The sequence below is a fragment of the Saccopteryx bilineata genome, chromosome 5 (assembly GCF_036850765.1).
Source record: "Saccopteryx bilineata isolate mSacBil1 chromosome 5, mSacBil1_pri_phased_curated, whole genome shotgun sequence".
Lineage (NCBI taxonomy): Eukaryota > Metazoa > Chordata > Mammalia > Chiroptera > Emballonuridae > Saccopteryx > Saccopteryx bilineata.
In genome coordinates, this window is record NC_089494.1 from 135,465,583 (window position 1) to 135,484,992 (window position 19,410).

The following is a 19,410-nucleotide window of genomic DNA, read 5'->3' on the forward strand; positions in this document are numbered from 1 at the left end:
TTGTCACCGTTTCATAAGAAAAATTTGGATAGGTTATTCTTTTGCCAGCTTAATGAGCAAGTTGGAAAAAGAGACCCAAAGCAAAGACTAGGCCAGGGGTCCCCAAACTACGGCCCGCGGGCTGCATGTGGCCCCCTGAGTCCATTTATCCGGCCCCCGCTGCACTTCTGGAAGGGGCACCTCTCTCATTGGTGGTCAGTGAGAGGAGCACACTGACCATCTCATTAGCCAAAAGCAGGCCCATAGTTCCATTGAAATACTGGTCAGTTTGTTGATTTAAATTTACTTGTTCTTTATTTTAAATATTGTATTTGTTCCCGTTTTGTTTTCTTACTTTAAAATAAGATATGTACAGTGTGCATAGGGATTTGTTCATAGTTGTTTTTTTTATAATCTGGCCCTCCAACAGTCTGAGGGACAGTGAACTGGCCCCTTGTGTAAAAAGTTTGGGGACCCCTGGACTAGGCAGTTAATGTTCAAGAGACTCACTAGTATACAGTAAAAAACTAAAATAACCCAGGGTTTGGCAATTCTACTTCTGTAATAATATGAGTCCATTGAGACTGGAACATTCCACATACTTGAATTCTAAAAATTTGGCTTGATCCATAAGTTACATACAAAGTAGTAATAAAAAACTGACTTTGAAATAACTTTTAAAGTATCATTAAGCTTTGAATTTTTTTTCTGATCTTAAAAAACTGAATTATTAAGAATTATTTTACAAACAGTATTGTTTCACTTTTTAAAAATTCTATAGCTTGTATCCTAAGTGAGCATAACGTTAAAAGTCAGCCAACTCAAATTCGTGCACACACTTGGTTGCTTCCTTCACTGGAGATGACATTAGCTGTGTTCCCACCTTCCCAGGATGACAAGTGGGGGTGAGACGAGGTGAGCTGAGCTGCTGGCTGGGGCGCAGCAGTGGGAACAGTGAAGTGACAGGAGAAAGGCTTAGTCATCAAATCGCCCGCATCTACCAGGACAGTATAATATCCAGATCTGGGAAGCTATACCAAATCCTCTTCCAGTTTTTACAACAAAACAAAGCCACTTAAACATGAGTAACTTAGACGTTTGTTTCTTAAAGATCAGTGCAGTTCTCACCGCCTCCCTCCCCACCACCAAACTGTGCAGTTCTCACCGCCTCCCTCCCCACCACCAAACTCCCCCCCACTTTCATCCCTATTAGGTTAGTGATCTTGGTCACATAGGGTTTCCAAAGAATCTTCCTTCCTTAACATCATAATATGATTTTTAAAGATCATGTGAGCTTTTAAGCAGAAAAGTGCCCAAAGCTCTTTAAACTATTATTATTGTGGTTTAATAATAATACATTAGTTTCCTAATTCTAATGATGTTTCAAGGGTTGAAAAAAGAAGGCAGATGTTTCTATATCTATGTGGACCTCAGACTCATTGATAATGTGATTGCATAAAACTCAAGAAGTAATCAAGAGATACATGAAGCCAAACCCCCTACTTGTCCCTAAATTAGTAAATCCTTCATATTCCTCACACCTGTGCACAGACATGTGCTGTGTGTACTGTGCTCATTTGTGCTCAAGAAATTACCTGTTTTCTTAAACATACAATTATATCATTAACACTGATGGAAACAATGTAAATGTTTTGACTAAAACTGCACATATGTACAGCTATTTTGTTTTAAAATAGTAGTGAGTAGTAGTTTCAACAAAATGCAAAACAAAAGAGAACAGGTGTTCGAAATTCAATTAATGGGAGACATCCCAGATTTTGTTTATTATAGCATTCATAAAAAACTACACATATTTTATGAGAATTCCACAACTTACTTTCTTCTATGACAACTTAACTTTCTTCTTTGAGCAAAACAAGAATTACTGAGTAGTTAAAATCAAACAGTCATTTGCTGGACACACCCTATGTGCCTAGACCCACCAACTTCCCCTCATTATACCAGTGCACCCCTTTTGCAGTACATGTTACAGAGCACTAGAATTTTGTTTTGTAATTTAAAGGAGGAAACCACGGTTCTTTTGCATTTTCAATTACTCTTACCCTGCTCTACTTTCCGATGGCACTTAATCCTTTTCTACCATATTCATCTGCTTATTTATTTATCTCTTATTATGTGTCTCATTCCACCAGAATATAAATTCTGCTAGGTGGGGAGTTTTGTCTGTCTGGTCCCTTGATGTAGCCTAAAAACTGAGAACAGTGCCTAGCACATAGAAGCAGATCAATATGTATTTGTCAAGTAAATGAATAAATGAATTCTTTTTATGTAGCCCTCTTTAGAAAGATTAGGTACTTTCCTTTGGTTCCCTGCTAGGTTTATCAGGGTAAATAATGTGTTTTGACATCTTTGGCTTAATATTTGATCTCAGTTTTATCTTACTTAGGCCCACACCTTCCCAGTTTTCTAAAAACAACCCAACAATGTTTTCTGTAATGACCTTACCATAATCACCTTTCCTGCTACTGAAAGAACGATCATTGCCTTAAACCAATAACTGGCTACATCCAGAAATCTCCCAATCCTCTATCTTACTATGATTTCTTTTGTTCTAAGATCTTTGTCAATGACTAGGATGACTTTTGGAAAGTATTCCCTGTGAACATTTCTTTGTGATAATTCTTTATTAAACCTGCATCTATTTCACATTCTTTCTAGCCTTTTTTCTTGGGTATGTGATGCTTTTTTTTTTTTTTTAATCATTATCATAATTTGCCTCAGAGACCCAGTTAAAACTTTAAAATCTCATTTTACTCTTTACAATTCTCAATCACTACATCTTATGTGTATGTGTGGTCTGTGTGTATCTGTGTGAGACTTTTTTGGTAGGCTTCTGAGATTTCTTTCACCGAGCAGTCATTTGTTGACCACACAGAGAGTCTGAAATTCTAGGTTGCCATGATGTTGTGAGTGATATACCCTTTTGAGATCTTGCCTGGCTGTTTAAATTTCCTTTCAGGACAACTATATCTTGTGATATCTTAAATACTTTTCTTCCTCCACTTCTATTTCTTTCATTTCTTTTTTATGTTTTAAAATGTGCATATTGAAGGCACAATACCTTGAGAGTTTTACATATTAATTTTTTATCTGGCTGACAATTCATTTTTGTCCAAATGGAACTACTATAGTTATGGTCCTCTTAGTTTCATATCTGTATAAATATAAGAAATTTTAAATTATATTTCAAAATAATCTTGTTATTATGTTGTGGGTTACGCTAGAAACGATGTATATTTGATTTCTCCCAACTGTGAGTTTATCCCACTTAATGTATTCACTCTAGAAGATACATTGTGACCTTTCCAGTCTTCATTACTTCAAAGATACAATGTCACATATCTACACATTCATGGACAATCTAACCTAGATCCTTTCCTAGTCCAGAGATACAAAATTCTAATTCCAAATTCAAGTTGTTTGAATGGTGGATACTTATCAACTCTTGACTGCTATTTTCCTTTGACCTGATGTTAAAGATGTTTGCCCTAAAAAGCAATCTTTTCTTCTTTAGCTCTCAGAATTCAGGTACACTAATACCACATGTAATGTGCTAAAATGTGAGAACTAATATCTTTTTTTGCTTCCTGTCAGATTAAAGTTCAGGCTGTTAAATACTGCCAGAGGCAAGCTGTGATCTGCTTTTATATCAGCTTCCAATCGAGATAGTCTTTATTTATCACAGAAGATATTAAAACATATTTACTTTCCAGATATGCTCATCACTGTAACAATATGGTCTCTACAATAAAAAGTATATAATAGAGCATGAGAGATAAGACACTGAACAATTAATTATGAAATAAATATTATAAAAATTTGGGCCGGGTGGTAAGAGACTAGGGAAATCAATGAGGAATAAAGGGAATATAAGGAGGGGTTTGAGTGGAGTGAGAAGAAAAACATCTTTAGAAACATGGGAGTAGGAGGGAATGTTTTGTTTAACTCCTCAACTCAAGAAAAGGGAATATAGAAAGGATTATGTCATTCAAAATTTTGTACATTGAGAAAATTTATATCAGTATTGAACAGGTAACAAAATACTCAGTAAAATATTTTTCCTCATAATTATTTTCCTGGATATTAACATTTTCTTTATGCTTTAGAGTTTTGTCTTAGCCCAGCCCTGAATATTATTTGATGTTTATCGAGTGAGTACAATAGTATTTAAACATGGCAGTTATAGTTACAGTCTTGGTTTGAGAGTCCCAGTCTAGACTATATGAACTATGTGCCTGCAGCTTCTCAAAATCTTTCTACATATGAGATGAAAATAATATCGATTAGTGCTATAATGAATCTCAAATAAAACTATGTGATAGTAGATTCTTCAGCTCCACAAATGGTGCATTCTTTACTAAAATTGGTAGGTGTGCATTAACATACATAGCATAGTTTTTTCCTTCCTCTCACTTCTTTTTTTATTATAGAATCTAAACACAAGGGACACATGATTCACCATTTTATTGTGGGAAGAAGCTTTCACTCTTTATCTGGAACATGGCAGCAATCATTCTCTACTTAGATCTAAATGACTGAATTGCAAGGTGAACTGTATTGGTGAGTAACTCATTTTCCTTTACCTCCAGGACCCTCTTTTCCTGAGATCAAGCAATTTTCCCGTGTAATGAACTGTATCTGCTATCAAGTGGCCTAGAAATTAAGAGGTCCAAAGTCCCTTCCAAGTCCTCATTTTCTATTTCGTATCATGATGTCTTTGCTGCCACACCACTGATCTATGTTTTCAAAGGCTACACAAAGAATAAATGCAAAAATGAATGGAACTGCAAAACAATTTTATATACAAGGGAAAAACTTCAATCAATTTTAAATTACCCAGGGGATAGTTTTCTAGCTAATGGGTTGTTAATTTATTTGCATCAAATTCTTCTATCTGGTTGACAGCTTTTTGGTTAGTTCAAGGCTGACTAGAAATTGGAAGGGGAGCATATGCAACAAGGACATGCTTTAAAACTAACATCGACCAACAAAAGTGGGTGTTAGTGGTTCGACCAAAACATATCGAAAGTCTGGAGAAAGTGAGCTCAAGAGAGGACAAAAGTGTATGTAAATTGGTAATATGAAAAAAGTTCAGGCCATACATTTAAAAAAAATTTACTATGACGTACAGGCACAGAAAATAAAACAAGAATAAACAAGTAATCAATTTATTCAATAATCTAGAGACTAATTATATTTTTCTCAATAGTCAATGTTTTCAATCATTTTCTTTTAGTAGATGATATTGGAGTAATTTCTTCTAACCATTCTGCTATTTATAACAATTGAAAGTTTGAAGTGTTTTACTGATATATTAGTTTTTGGCATTACTAAAAATGTCCCTAGTCACCTAATGAAATATCTGCCAGGAAATCTTTCATATTATTAGAGATGATATTATTTGAAAACCAGTAACAGCTATTTGTCAGTGGCTTTACCAATCAAAAGGGCAGAATCAGGAAATAAGTTGAGCTACTAAAAAGAAAAGATACTTATTTAATGATACTAATTAGTTCAATGTGCATAAAATGACTAAATTCCACAACTATTTACATTAAAATAATATAAATTGCTAGTTGTAATAGCAAAATGTATTGAATAATGCTGATTCCAAATGTGCATGAATTATATACTATTTTGAGAATGACTTTACCTATAGCTAAAATATGACTACTGAAGGTGAAACAACATAATTATCTAAATCTATACAGCAATGGTATAAAACAGTATCAAAGCTAAGAATAAAATAATAATTAGGCTCTTTGTGGGTATTTTTTATGATCTGTAGGGACACTTTATATAGTAAACTAGAAAGAAAAATATTATTAAATTCAATTGCATTTTACAGTTAGTTAATAGAACACATTGGCCAAAATCAGGCAGATAATTTCAGAGATAAAACTGGTCATAAAATCAAAGCCAGTTCTTTGCAAAAACCTTCACAAATAAAAAGCAAATAATTATACTTTTGAAAGCTCTATCAGAGCAGATTTAATGTAAGTCAAATATTTGACAAACCATTTCAGTTTAGACCCCTTCTTACCCTATTTTTGTATGTTTGTTTTTACATTTCACTGTTTAATAGCACTTCTATCAGAGGACAAACAAGAAATTAAAAATAACTTGATTTATGTTACTGAAGTGAGTTAATATTATACAAGCTCTAATAAAACACAAAAGAGCTATTTAAAATTCATTAACATCTGACTTTAGAATTTTTATATTGATACAGCAGCTTTGTACAGTGGAACTCCAAAACTCTATGTCTTACGACATTCAAAATAACTTCCCCATCCATTATCTCATGTTACACTCGCCAAAACCCTTGTGAATATGTAGGGAAATTTGGTTTACACAGGGAATTTAGGTTTGATTCTGCAGAGAAGGAAGTCAGTCTCATAGAAGTTAGGTGATTTGTCTAATATTATACCCAAAGTAGAGTTGAGTGAAAACTCTCAAATATCATTTGTTCATTCTTCCATCTTTTGCTAGTATTAAGTTATCTTTTGTCATGTGAAGGCAGCCTTGAGAGAGGAGAGTAAGAATAAGCCATCTGAGATTAAGAATTCACCACAGAAAATCAGCAAAAGAGGAAATTGACCAGAACTGTATGGTTTAAATGTGGATTAAATTTAAAAATATTGGCTAACAGATTTTTAAGTTTGTCAGATCTTGCTATGCCTTTACCTATTAGCAGGGCTAAAAGATGACCATATATTTTGCAGCTTTAAGTGAAATCACTTTATCATGATTTTGAGAATCTAGTTTATAAGTGCCACTCCTTAATGAAAAACCATCCACCTAAAACAAGTTTTAGGAAGATTACCTAGCTGTGTGGACCCATTATTAAAAACTACCATTACTCAGGTTTTTGAATAGATAAATCTATTCACGACTAAAATTTAAAATTTTAATTCAGTACAAAGTCAGTCAGTCTTTCTCTCTCCTGTACTTCCGCCTCCCAGAATCCCTCCCTAGAGGTAAATATTGGCTACCACGACCTTCCACAGAGAGCTTGTGCCCTTACACATGTACAAGAGTATAACTGTGTGTGTAGATATAGAAACCAATAAAAACACAAATATACACTGCTCACAAAAATTAGAGGATATTTCAAAACGAATTCGAAGTAATAAAAAAAGCATTTGATCTTTTTTTTTTTTTTTTTTTTGTATTTTTCTGAAGCTAGAAACTGGGAGAGACAGTCAGACAGACTCCCGCATGCGCCCGACCAGGATCCACCCAGCACGCCCACCAGGGGGCAACGCTCTGCCCACCAGGGGGCGATGCCCTGCCCCTCCAGGACGTCGCTCTGCCACGACCAGAGCCACTCTAGCGCCTGGGGCAGAAGCCAAGGAGCCATACCCAGCGCCGGGGCCATCTTTGCTACAATGGAGCCTCGGCTGCGGGAGGGGAAGAGAGAGACAGAGAGGAAGGAGAGGGGGAGGGGTGGAGAAGCAGATGGGTGCCTCTCCTGTGTGCCCTGGCCGGGAATCGAACCCAGGACTTCTGCACGCTAGGCCGACGCTCTACCACTGAGCCAACTGGCCAGGGCTTGATCTTTTTTTATTAAACAAGAGCATCAGAAAAGCAAACAAGTAAAAGAAAGTTGTTCGATTGTGCAAATGAGATGCAAAACCAACTTTTATTTTATTGGTGAAAATGCACTATACAAAAGGCTGAAAGTACTGGAGTATCTGCATGTTCCCAGATCCCCTAATTTTTGTGAGTAGCACATGGTAGCAAACTATATACACTGTTCTTTACCTTGCTTTTACCTGACTTGCCTGTTTAATTTAGAGAGCTTTTCAGATTAACTGCTTAATTCATTTTAAATGACTGCATAGTATTCCTAGGAAATCCTTTGGATTATTCTCCAATTCACTGTAGTTAAGTACAGTTGCTCAAGAATTCCAAAATTGCTAATTTTTGCTACATTTAAAAGGGATCCTTGTAGTTGACTATTTCTTAAGAGCAAGCAAGAATTTAAACTTACAAAAATTCTAAGTACAATTAGACATTTTAAATATCTAGTGACAAGCTTAATCGGATCCTAAATGAAACACAAACCACTCTTTGATTAGTAAGGGAATCTGAAATAAATCAACACACATACATATATATTTTTTGTAATACTAGTCATGAAAGAACTTAAACAGGCCTCAAGATCCAGAGCTGGAATGATTACTGGTTTAATCCAGTATGGAATTTATTACATATTTATATGCTCTTTATTAGTCCATGTAATTGTTTGCCTATGTACATATTCTAAAACTCTGAGAGATTCATGTTTTCAATCAGTGTGAATAAGCTACCAATTTTCAAAAATTTTTAATCATGGTAAGACCAAATCTCACATATTTCTGGTGGTGTCATATACAGGGTGGGGCAAAAGTAGGTTTACAGTTGTTTCATATGGGACATAATGCAATAAACAAATAATACAAAAACAACAACTCTGTTTCACGTCCTCGTCATTTCAACTGTAAAACTACTTTTGCCCCACCCTGTATTGGTACAATCCTTTTCTAAAACAAACTGATGATATATTTAAAAAGATACAACTATGTTCATTTCCACTGACTACATAATTGCAGTTTTGAGAGTATTTCCCTAGGAAATAACCAAGAACTAAACAAATTCTATACCACAAGTGTGTTTATCCTTCATGAAACAAAGAAACTAAAATTTAAATGTTCAACAATATGTAACTGGCTTAGTAAATTATATCAATGTGAGGAATATTAGTCAAGTAAAATAATTCAAGTATAAAGATTATGTGCCTATGTATGTTTTTCTCATGTATATGGCATTATTATAGCAATATAAACTATACATGTGAAAACAAATTGAAAAATAGTGGCATTGGCATAGGCACAGAAATACTACTTTTACTCTAAGTGTTGTGTAATGTTCTAGTGGACACATTTAAGTGTCACCTCACTTGTTTTTTTAAAAGGATTACATGCCATCTAGTTGCAGTGCAAAAATTGTTAGTTACCATCCTAGGGTAGTAAGTTTACTTATTGTGTAAACAATTCCTTAGACAATTTAGCTATTGTGAGCCAACAGTATTTCTGGACAATATAACAAATATTCCAACTAATGGTAAATAAACATGTTAATATCATCCCTTCTTTTTGTCCTTAAATTTACAGTCATTCCACCTATGCCTGAAATGACACTTACAGGGAGAAAAAGTATCTTTTAGCCTTGAACAAAAAGGCAGTGCATAAATTTTGGTGGCTTATGTTCTTAAAATCCTACTCTGATCACTGCCTAAGAATTTACTTTTGTTACTATTATCCATCATTCACTGTTTACCACGTGCCAGGCACTATGTAAAACCCTTCACATTCAATATCTTATTTGCTTTCCACAAAACCCCAGGGCAGAAGTATTTCGCAAATGACAGGAACCTTCCCTCTCTTCCATAATTATTGAGTATGTGTCTCGTTAGACAGACCGCATTAGGGAGGAAATACAAAGATGAAGAAGTTCAGACGAGGAGATGAGACAGATGTAAAACATATTTAAAAGTGTTAAGTGCTAAAACTGTGGTGTATACAAGGTACCCTGAAGGATGGCAGGGAACTACTAGCTGTGTGGGGCAGGTTGTCTCATTCCCAAGATTTTCGAAACACCTGGAAAGTGCTGAGATCATGTGAAATGCAGGGAAAGAAAACTAATCTGCCTTCTTGGAAATACAGGGTATGGTATATAAAGTTATCTGGAAGATGGATTAGAATCTGAATGGGGAATATGTTAGCTTTTATGCATTAGGCTGAGGTAACCACAATAGCGGGAAAAATGGAAGTATTAAAGAATATATTGGAAACTCTTTTTTTATAGTCATTCCTTTATCATTTAATTTTGAGGGCCTGCCCATGTACTAAGGCAGTACTAGGACATAAAAAAACTGCTACAAGAATGTATAATCAGAAACAATTTTATTAATATTGTAAACATTGGAAACGTCATGTTGTAGACTGCTTGTATTTTAACAACAGTATTACTCTACTTGTTAATATGGTCTGGAAAGGCTGTTCTTCATCTGTGCTTCTTTCAGACAGCCACACATCTTGTCTGTGTATTGCCTTTCCTTGCTGAGTTATTCCTTTGTAAATGATTATTCAAGAGAACAGAGCTCTCTTAAGGAGGGGTGTTCTGCTTACTTTTTCTTTTCCATCACAGAACACTATAGTCTTCCCCAATGTGGATACCCATGAAATTAAAAAAACAAAAAAACCTTTCATGGCTCATAACTGCTTTCAATCTAGGGTCCCAAATTTTAAGCATCCCCAGGAGATCAGGTGCCTGCTTCCCTACCTCATCTAGATTTTAGGGCAAGGGCCTTCAATCCACAACTAGTTATTGAATAATTACTATGTAATAAAGTGTGACAAGTTTCTTCCACAGTTTGCATATTTACACATTAGAATATGAGTATATACTTGGTCAATGAATAACATTATAACATTTATATCACATTTAATCTCTAGTGCTATAATTAACGAAGTGTAATTCTTGGAAGATAATAGATATGGTGAAAAATACTATTTCTGTATGTGTTTTATTTAGGGACCTGGCAGGAAAACAAGGCATACTCTAAGGGTAAACTGAAGATAATCTGATGAAGTCTATTTACAAAGATGTATAGAGGCTTAAGGGAGTCAATAAGGGATAAAGAACCCAAGGACTCACAGCAGGAGAAAACCTCTACCATTCCTAGGCCTGAGGGGATGAATGAAAGAAGCAGTTTCTGAAACTTGCCAACACCATTGGCCAAAGGACAGGGTTGTCTGACAGGTGCATGGTCTTAGGTAGAGGAATAAAGTTACTGCCAAAAGCCACAGACAAGCAGGGGGGAGTATGGAGAAAGGTGAAATACATATTGTAACCTCTTTCTCTTTCCGTCCTCTGAACATATTTGGCAATGCCTCCAAATCGGCTGAAACCGAACAGAAACCAGAGGGTAGAGGAGCCTGGGCGATGTGGTCCATAGAAATCAGCCTCCCCGAGCATGGAAAGGCAGAGGCTGGACTGTGGAGGAGAGACAATAGCCAGCATAATATGAAAAAGCAAAGCATTTTACAGAGTTAAAACAATTTAAAAAGCCTGAAAAAAAGAGAAAAGGAATTGATCTAAATAGAGTTGTGTCAGACCTGGGACAAAGAAAGATGGAGGAAGAGAACTATTAAACAGTAAAACAGTAGTGAGGGGCATAGTACGTGATCTATTTATGTAAGCAGGATGAAAAGAGTGAACAAAGAAATAGAGGCATGAAAGAATTAGAAGAGTCTGACCAGGGATCTTAAACTTGTTGGTATATCTAAACACACGATTATGTCTTATTACCAACTTTTTATGTCAGTTTTACACAAGGGTGGAACATCTAAAACCTGTTATTCACTAAAAATATTTTAAATATGTATACTCCAAGGACTGAACAGTGGCAGTGACTGTAATTGAAGATCTGTGGAATACAGAAGGCCAGGACTGTAGGTCAAAGAAACAGACATGCTCTGTAAGAGAAACAGTCAGCTGCTAGAGGAAATTAAAATGACAGAGAAAAGAAATACATGAAAACAAATGAGGGGTGGTGGAAGTAACAGTAGAACCATATCTCTGATATCATGGCAAGTAACTGAAAATTCACTCAAATATAAAATATGCATGTTAGGTCGCTGGTTCGAAACCCTGGGCTTGCCTGGTCAAGGCACATATGGGAGTTGATGCTTCCAGCTCCTCCCCCCCTTCTCTCTCCGTCTCTCCTCTCTCTCTCCCTCTGTCTCTCCCTCTACTCTCTAAAATGAATTAAAAAAATTAAAAATTAAAAAATTAAAATATGCATGTTGCTCTCTCCCTTTAGTACAAATTACCTACCTATGGCTGTTTAGTATAGGAAAAACACTATTCGTGTTTATATGTATTATCATTAGGAACTATAATCTATCTTCTGTGGAAGTAGCCTGTGAAAACAATCTGTTTTATTGTTATTTTATGGGAAAAATATTTTAGTTTTTGGATGTTCATTAGCATCCCTCAAAATGGTTTACACTTACATTTATCATTACATTATTAGATAGGTTCCTGAAAAACTGCCCCCTAAATAAAAAACTCCATATATTAACATTTCATTGACTTACATTAAAAATGAGTCTTACTCCCCAGAGGGAAAAATACCAGTTTGTAGTACAATAAAATAACATGAAAGTGTGGGGGAAACATTTGTCCCTACTATTCCCTCCTGTGAGGCTTCATTCATGGGTCATAAAGACAACTGTAGATTCTGCATCACCCTATAGTCCTGTTCCCTTCCTGACTCAGTCATTACAGCATTTGGTGAAACTGCAGGCAGTGAATGAGATGACTGTTGTCCTGTTTTCTCTCACTGTAAACCACGTATCCAGAGTCGTTATTGAGCCAAGGGCTGAGGAACAAATTTAGGGGATTCTAAATTCTGTACTTTTATGGATAACAGGTATCACATTTATTCTTTTTCCTTCAAGCCTCAAATATTAAAATTACATGTTAATATAATTAACTTAATAAACATAATTAATATTTTATACTTCCATGAAAATAACCAACTTTTTATTCTGATGAAGACAGTATAATTATGATGAAGATTGTAGGATCATGTTAAACTTCTCAAATGTGTTTAGGAAATCATAGGTTCAATGTGGAACACCATAAAATATCTATATTTTAAACTTAACATAATTTTATGTCATATTTTATCCTCACTTATACATAAATCTTATATGGAAAGCAAACCCAGGTGCAAAGGGTTCATGAAAAAATTATAGAAAAGAACTCAATATTGAAAATATTCTACCCATTTACATTTTTCCTTTAAATTCATAAATTACAGTAATTCATTTTCAGCAGAACACCTCCACTTCGGTGTATTTAATCCCAGTGCTCACTGGAAGCAGTGTTAACACTTCATTAACATTAAAAGTAACATATATTGAATATATATCATATGATAGAACTATAATTATTAAAAACCAACAATACAGAATATGTATTGAACTCTTATTAATATCCCCATCATGTTTGATTTATATAAATTTAAATTTTAGTAAACTTATTCCTTTTCTAAGTTCATGCTAAAGATTTTTCTAATTCTTTAGTTGTATTTAAGAGATAAGAACCATCACATATATATCAGATTTAAAGCAGCAATTTATTCTGAGAATTACTTTTGTCTGTTTTCTTTCCAATTTGGATTTCAATAATTCTGGGAACATTTACAATCAACAAAATATATTAATCAAATATTCAGTTTATAATATCCCTAATTATCACAGGATTTTACAAAACTGAAATTTTGTATTAAAGGAGTTGGGATGTCAATATTTCTTATGCATATTTTAAAAATGTGAGTGAGCACAGTTAATCATTTGGGGAAACTGATTATGGGGAATCTAAAATCAAGAGCAATTGTCTCAAGATAAATCAGAATATGAATGATAAAGGCTTTTACATCCCTTATTTCAACTGCTCCTAAGAACTAATGTGATGAAGGTAGATAACAATCCTTACTTCATAGTCAAGAACGGATTCAGGAAAGTCAATGTTAATTTAAGAAATACTATATTTACAGCCTTGGCCAGTTGGCTCAGTGGATCGAGTGTCAGCCTGGTGTATGGACATCCCAGGTTTGATTCCCAGTCAGGGCACACATGAGAAGTGACCATCTGCTTCTGCTTCCCTCCTTCTTCCCTTTTTCTCTCTCTTTCCCTCTCAAAGCCAGTGGCGTGACTGGGAGTGTCACGCAGGGCACTGAGGGTAGCTTGGCTCATATGAGCATCAGCTCCAGATGATGGTTGCCTGGTTGGTCCTGGTTGGGGAACATGCAGGAGGAGTGTGTCTATCTCTCCTCCTCTCACTTAAAAATAATAATAAAGAAATACTTACTTACTGAGCATTTATTATGTAACTAGGTACTCTGCTAGATACGGAGGACATACAGGTGTAAGGAAAAAAAAAAAAAAAAAAGGTATCTGTTACATACATCTGGCCCAAGCTAACTAAACCAGTAACATTAAAGTAAGGAAAAAATTGACTTCTACTTCATGTGTCCCTTCATTTTGTCTCTGATTTCAAGGTGAGGCGGAACAATGAGGGAAACTTAGTTACAGTATAGGCACTTCAGAAAGAGCAAACGGCATCTGTGATAGTTCTTAAATTTAAAGATAAGTGAAATATGTGCCAGAGTTAGAAAGTGTATTTTTTTCCTTTGTGACTAGAAATTAGGGTAACTGTAAAAAAAAGTTGTTTGTGTGTGTGGGGGGGGAAGGAAGTTGGCAAAGGATAAAGTCCATAATCTGATTCAGACAGCAACTGAAGAACATGATACACTCTTAAAAGAATACAAAACCTACCACTTGAACCAAGGAAAGCATGGACATGGTTCTGACACATAAACTCAGTTAACAGGATGTTGAGGAAAGTGAGAATTGCCTGTACTTAAAATGACCATTAAGAACAATTCCAGTTTTGGCATTCAGGGTGAATCAATATACTGACATATAATGTATAGCAAGGCATATTCACACATTTCATGCTCAAATAAATACTGCCCTCACTTCTCAAAATGCCAAAGTAAAGGTGGGAGAGAAAATTTTCATCTACATTCAGGATTAAACATTCTCATTTTAAATGACCAAACTTAGGCTGTAAACTTATTTCAGTTGGAAGGTTTGGAGAAATTATTAGTGAATCTTCTAAAACTCTAGAGGTTTGTGTTGTGTTTTAACATAATAAAGAATCCTGGCATAGATAGGACACATATTACAGGCCTAAATTTATGGAGCACCTACTGTGTGACAGCACTGTGCTGGGCAACTATGTTATTTCTGATAGTCTATATGTCACGTTTCAGTTTTCCCAATTTCTCTCCCAATAATTCTTATGTTAATTTATAACTATATTATTGGATATACAACTGTGTTCATTCCAAAGACATTTCCTCACTGGAGAGGGAGGTGGGGATAGGGAAAGCTAAATCCTACTGACTAGTTAAGACCAGACTTCCTTGGTATCTGTGGTGTTATCTACATACCCTTTCAGAAACCCCCCTACTTGTATAAAGGAAGGGACTTGAAGTACAGTCAGCAATCTTGCCTCCAAGACGACATTGGTCAGTCGTGCTTCTTGCCGTAAGTTCATGTACAGCAATGACTGCCCATGTAGGTGGTCAGCGGTGGCCTGCTGACACCTTGACCCTGATCTTGATGGCTGCTACCTCGTGGGACCAGGCTAAGGGGAAAGCCGGAGGAGCTGGGGCCGAGGTGACAGCAGGTGAGCCTGTTGCGGATGAGGAAGTGAGACAGGGCCAGTGTGGCTATTACTCATTTCACTTCACCGCCGAGGTGGCTTGCAAGCGGAACTTGTCGCCTCGCTCTTGGTCCAGCTGAAGTGCTCTGTGACTGAAGTCACTTCCCATCCCGGCTCGCTGCGGGAAGGGGGGGGGGGTACGCCCGTGTAAGGGAAGGCAGTAGGGCGGCAGGGTCAGGCAGTCTCCCGCGACGTCGTGTCCCGCCGTCAGAGGCCGAGCCTCCGAGTCAGTCCCCCGAACCTGCCTCCCCTAAGCCCGGGGACTCCCTGGGGAGCCCTGCGCACACCCGCCCGGGGCCCCGGAAGCGACGGACGCGAGTGGGGGATCAGGGAGACAGGCTGCTCAGGCTGCTCGGAGGACGAAGGGTGCCGAGGGGCACGAGCCAGTCCTACACCTCCCCTGGCAGCCGCGGAGGGTGTGGCCACAACAGACAGAGCACTCCTCCTTCACCTTTCACACTCCGACAGCTTGTCGTCCTCCGGACCACATGCCCTCAGTTTCCTAAAAGCCCTGTCCCGTGACACCAGAGGAAAACTTTTCCCTCGCCCCCCAATTCAAACTCAGTTGGACCCTCAGTTGCCGCAAACCGTCCTCTCCCTAGCAACACGGTTCCGGCCGTAGAGCGAGTGGCTCTAGGTGTAAGGAAGGTGATGTCGTAAAGCCGCGAGTGTCGTAAACCAGGTGCGGTGGGGAGAGGGGAGGGTAGAAAGGGAGGGTAGAGGAGGAGGGGTGGGGGGGAAGGGGGAGGGAGGGGGAGGAGGTGACTCGAGCATTTAGACTCAAGCGAGAGGATCATGGCGGATGGCCCCAGGTGTAAGCGCAGAAAGCAGGCGAACCCGCGGCGCAATAACGGTGAGTGGCGGAGGAGACCGGGGAGCGGCGGAGTCAGGGGGAGCCGGGCAGCCGGGGCGCCCCACGGGTGAGGGGCGAGGCGGGCTGGGGGCGGCGGGGCAGGGACGGGCAAAGTGGAGTGGGAAAGTAGAAAGTAGTGCTCTCTGCCCCCCTCCGCTCCGGAGCCGCGCCGCGGCCGCTCGCTCTCCCTGAACCGTTATGTCTCTTACCTGGTCTCTCTCCGCCTAGCGGCTTCTGCCGCCCCTGCCGCCTCCCTGGACCGTTAGCCGCTGCCTCCGCATCCCGGCGCTGGGCGGCCGGCCGGGACACGGCGTTCACTTTTCTGGGCTTGGGTGGAGCGGCTGTTGCTTCTTTCCGCACTTTTCCCACTCTTGTGCCCCTCGCCCTCCCCGCCGTCCCGCCTCACCCCCTCGCCGCCCTTCCCTCGGCGCCCAGGCTCCCGGAGCTGGGAACTAACTTGAGCGGCCCTGACCGTGCAAAGTGGCTTCCGCGCGCCGCGGCCGCGGCCCGCACTGGCGCTCGGGGCCCCGCGGCTCGGTCCGGGCGGGCGGGCGCGCGCGGCGGGCGGCGGCGGGACGCGGCGCCCGGCTGCGTGTCGTCCGTGCGCGCGTGTGCGCGGGCGCCGGTGGGGCGCGCCGTGCTGTGGGTGGATCGGGCTCGGCCGGCGGCGGCAAAGTTGTGTCCGGCCAGCGCGCTCGCGGAGTGGGGATCAGTGGCTGAGGCGCGGGTCCCTAAGCACTCCTCCTCCGCGCCGCGGCCACAGAGCCCTGAGCCCCCGAGGCGAGCCCCGCCAGCGAGGTCCACGTCCTGTGGGGCGCTGGCGGGGCGACTGGGCGGCCGCGGGCGCCTACTTGCTGCTGGGGGTGATCCGTGGATGGCGGCGAGCCGGGCAGCGGGTGTGTTGGTGGAGTTGTTACCTGGGTAGAGGCAGGGAATAACCACAGACAGAGCTTCCTTCCCGGGGGAGACTCTTCTCCTTGCCGGGATGGGGCTGTGTGCTTACGCCTCTCTTTTTCTGTTTCGGTTTTTGGGGAAGTTTTTACCTGGGCCGGACGCTCGGAGCGCTGAAGTCGGATAATGGAGCTTGGATGGCGCTCACGGTCTCGGGTGGAAGGGGGTGGGGGAGGGGACGGCGGACCGACGGCGCGCGAGTCGGCTGCTCACGCTGCAGCTGCAGTGTTTATTGATTTGTGCTGATGTGCCGGGGAAACACACACCCCTCGGCCTGGCGAGAGAGTTTAAAACAAACAAATAAATCAGAGAGAGACCGAGGGAGTGCGACCCGAACATGTGGTTGTTGCACAGTCGCCTCTTCCAGTTTGGAGAGACGTAAGTTGATTGCATTTCTGCTTATGTCGGGGGCGATTCTGTGCTCTCTCTCCCTCCTGTTCAGCAGCGAAATGTCTGCTTATTGTTATTGTCTGGACAGTTCCTGTGGCGAGAGGGGCGAGACTTGTCCGCTCGGGGGGCGGCGTGAGCGCGTGGAGAGGCCCCCGCCCGCCCGCCGGGTACCTGTTTGTATAATAATGGGCGGCAACGGCCCTGCTGCCGGCTGCGGCCCAGGCTATATAAGGAATTACACGTACATTTCGCACGGAGGGGCTTGCCTAGGTCCCTGTGTTATTTTTAAAATACGTTTTTTAAGAATAGGGAAATAAATGCGCCTACATTGGGATCTCCATATCTTCCATAAAATGAGGAAATACATGTTTAAGTAAAAACTCTCGCGCGCTCCCCCCACCCTACCCCACCTCCGCGCCTGGGCTCCCTTTCTCCCTCCCCTCTCGGATGTGGAACGCGAGGTTTTGTAACCTTTCCTGGCAATTTTAGGTTTTGTGTGGGATTTCCTGTCTAGAAGGAGATACGAAGATTTTAAGCTGTTCCAAGACGTTTCCTTTCAATCGTAAACATATTTTAATATATTTCAGCCGACATTAAAATCCCTGCTTACATGAATGATTTTAGTTATTCAAATAAACGGATTTTAAAAGCGTCTATCAGTTATGATTGATGACTAATAATTTGGCATCTTCATTGTGGAGAGATGACTTGTTACAGCAAGGAGCGGAGCATAGGCTAAATTTTAATTTCCTGTTTTAGCGTCAAATAGTGTGTTCTATATTGAGCTGTTGCCGTTGTTGCTGATGTGGCTTTATGAAAGGTAAGTTGGTTCGGAAAGGGCTGTTCGCTTTTTACCTTGTATAAAATGTTCATCGCCATAGAAAGGGGCTTTTCTTGTTGCTGACGACATGTGTGTGACATGTGAGTCTGAACCACCCAGCGTTTGTGCAGCTGCTGTAAACATGTTTACCTGAACAGGAAAGAATGGATTTTTCTCTTAATGATCCTGTGATACGAATATTACACCTATAAGGCATATCAACAGATGACTTGAGGGGGGAAAAGCTATCCTGAAAGGTACTTGAAATCAACAGGAAAAAGAGGTTCTCGGTCGCTGCAGCAAATGGCAACTTGTGCAGGTAGAAAAAAGATGGTGTTTAGTTTTCTCCGGCATGTATGTCAGCCCCCCCTCCCCATCTCCTGTCTGTTGCTTTTATTCTCGAGGGAGGGATCTATTTACCACGCTTGCTGTCAGTGTTTTTCCTTTGTGTTTAATATTAGAAAAATAGATTTAGGTCTGTTTAGCACAAAATGTCTTGTCTGCAGTATGCATTACTCTGAGAAAACAAAAGGTGTTTAAGATAGCACTGTTCTACCACAGGTATCTTCCATTTTCATCACTTTTGGCTCTTTCCTTGTGTTTCTTTTTCTCAAATACATTTCATCCGTTGCCGATGATCACCATCATGCTATTTGATTAAGCTTTACAATTTGCAATTTAAAAATGAAGTTACATGTCATTGTGTGGTGAAACAGTGTAGGTGCTGGTTATTTCTTAGCAACGCAATCATATTTAAGTTGCAGTTGTTTATTGGAGAGAATTGCTTGGAAAAAATGTGAACTCTAAGATCGTTTTAAAGGAAGAAATAAATGCTCTATGCAGTGGCAGGTAGTCATAGAGCTGATTTATGCTATTATTTACATATAAATGATTTTTGTTCATTTAAAAATAAGATGTGCATATTTAACTAATGAACCTCCGGTAAAAATATTTTGATTTCCTTTCTAGAATATATCTGCAGAGTAGGATATTAACGTGAGAATCAAGTAATGTAACCTGACAGGGATAAACCAATTAAGGTGTG

The 19,410-nt window shown here is 39.7% G+C and overlaps 1 protein-coding gene and 1 long non-coding RNA gene across 5 annotated transcripts in view; one reads left to right on the forward strand and one right to left on the reverse strand.

Moving 5' to 3' along the window:
• Positions 1–16,565, reverse strand: part of LOC136306697 (uncharacterized) — an 84,198-nt gene extending 67,633 nt beyond the window's left edge. For both annotated transcript variants that reach the window (XR_010725659.1, XR_010725660.1), the window contains exon 1: positions 16,414–16,565. This is a non-coding gene — a long non-coding RNA (uncharacterized lncRNA). The remainder of the gene's footprint in view (positions 1–16,413) is intronic.
• Positions 16,103–19,410, forward strand: part of ZEB1 (zinc finger E-box binding homeobox 1) — a 216,700-nt gene continuing 213,392 nt past the window's right edge. The window contains exon 1 of one of the 3 annotated variants that reach the window (XM_066233122.1): positions 16,103–16,204. In XM_066233122.1, coding sequence (XP_066089219.1) covers positions 16,147–16,204 — 58 coding nt within the window. In that variant the 5' untranslated portion in view covers positions 16,103–16,146. Of the gene's footprint in view, positions 16,205–17,439; positions 17,534–18,086; positions 18,366–19,410 lie in introns of those variants that run through there. The other 2 variants (XM_066233125.1, XM_066233124.1) reach the window with 2 other exon arrangements.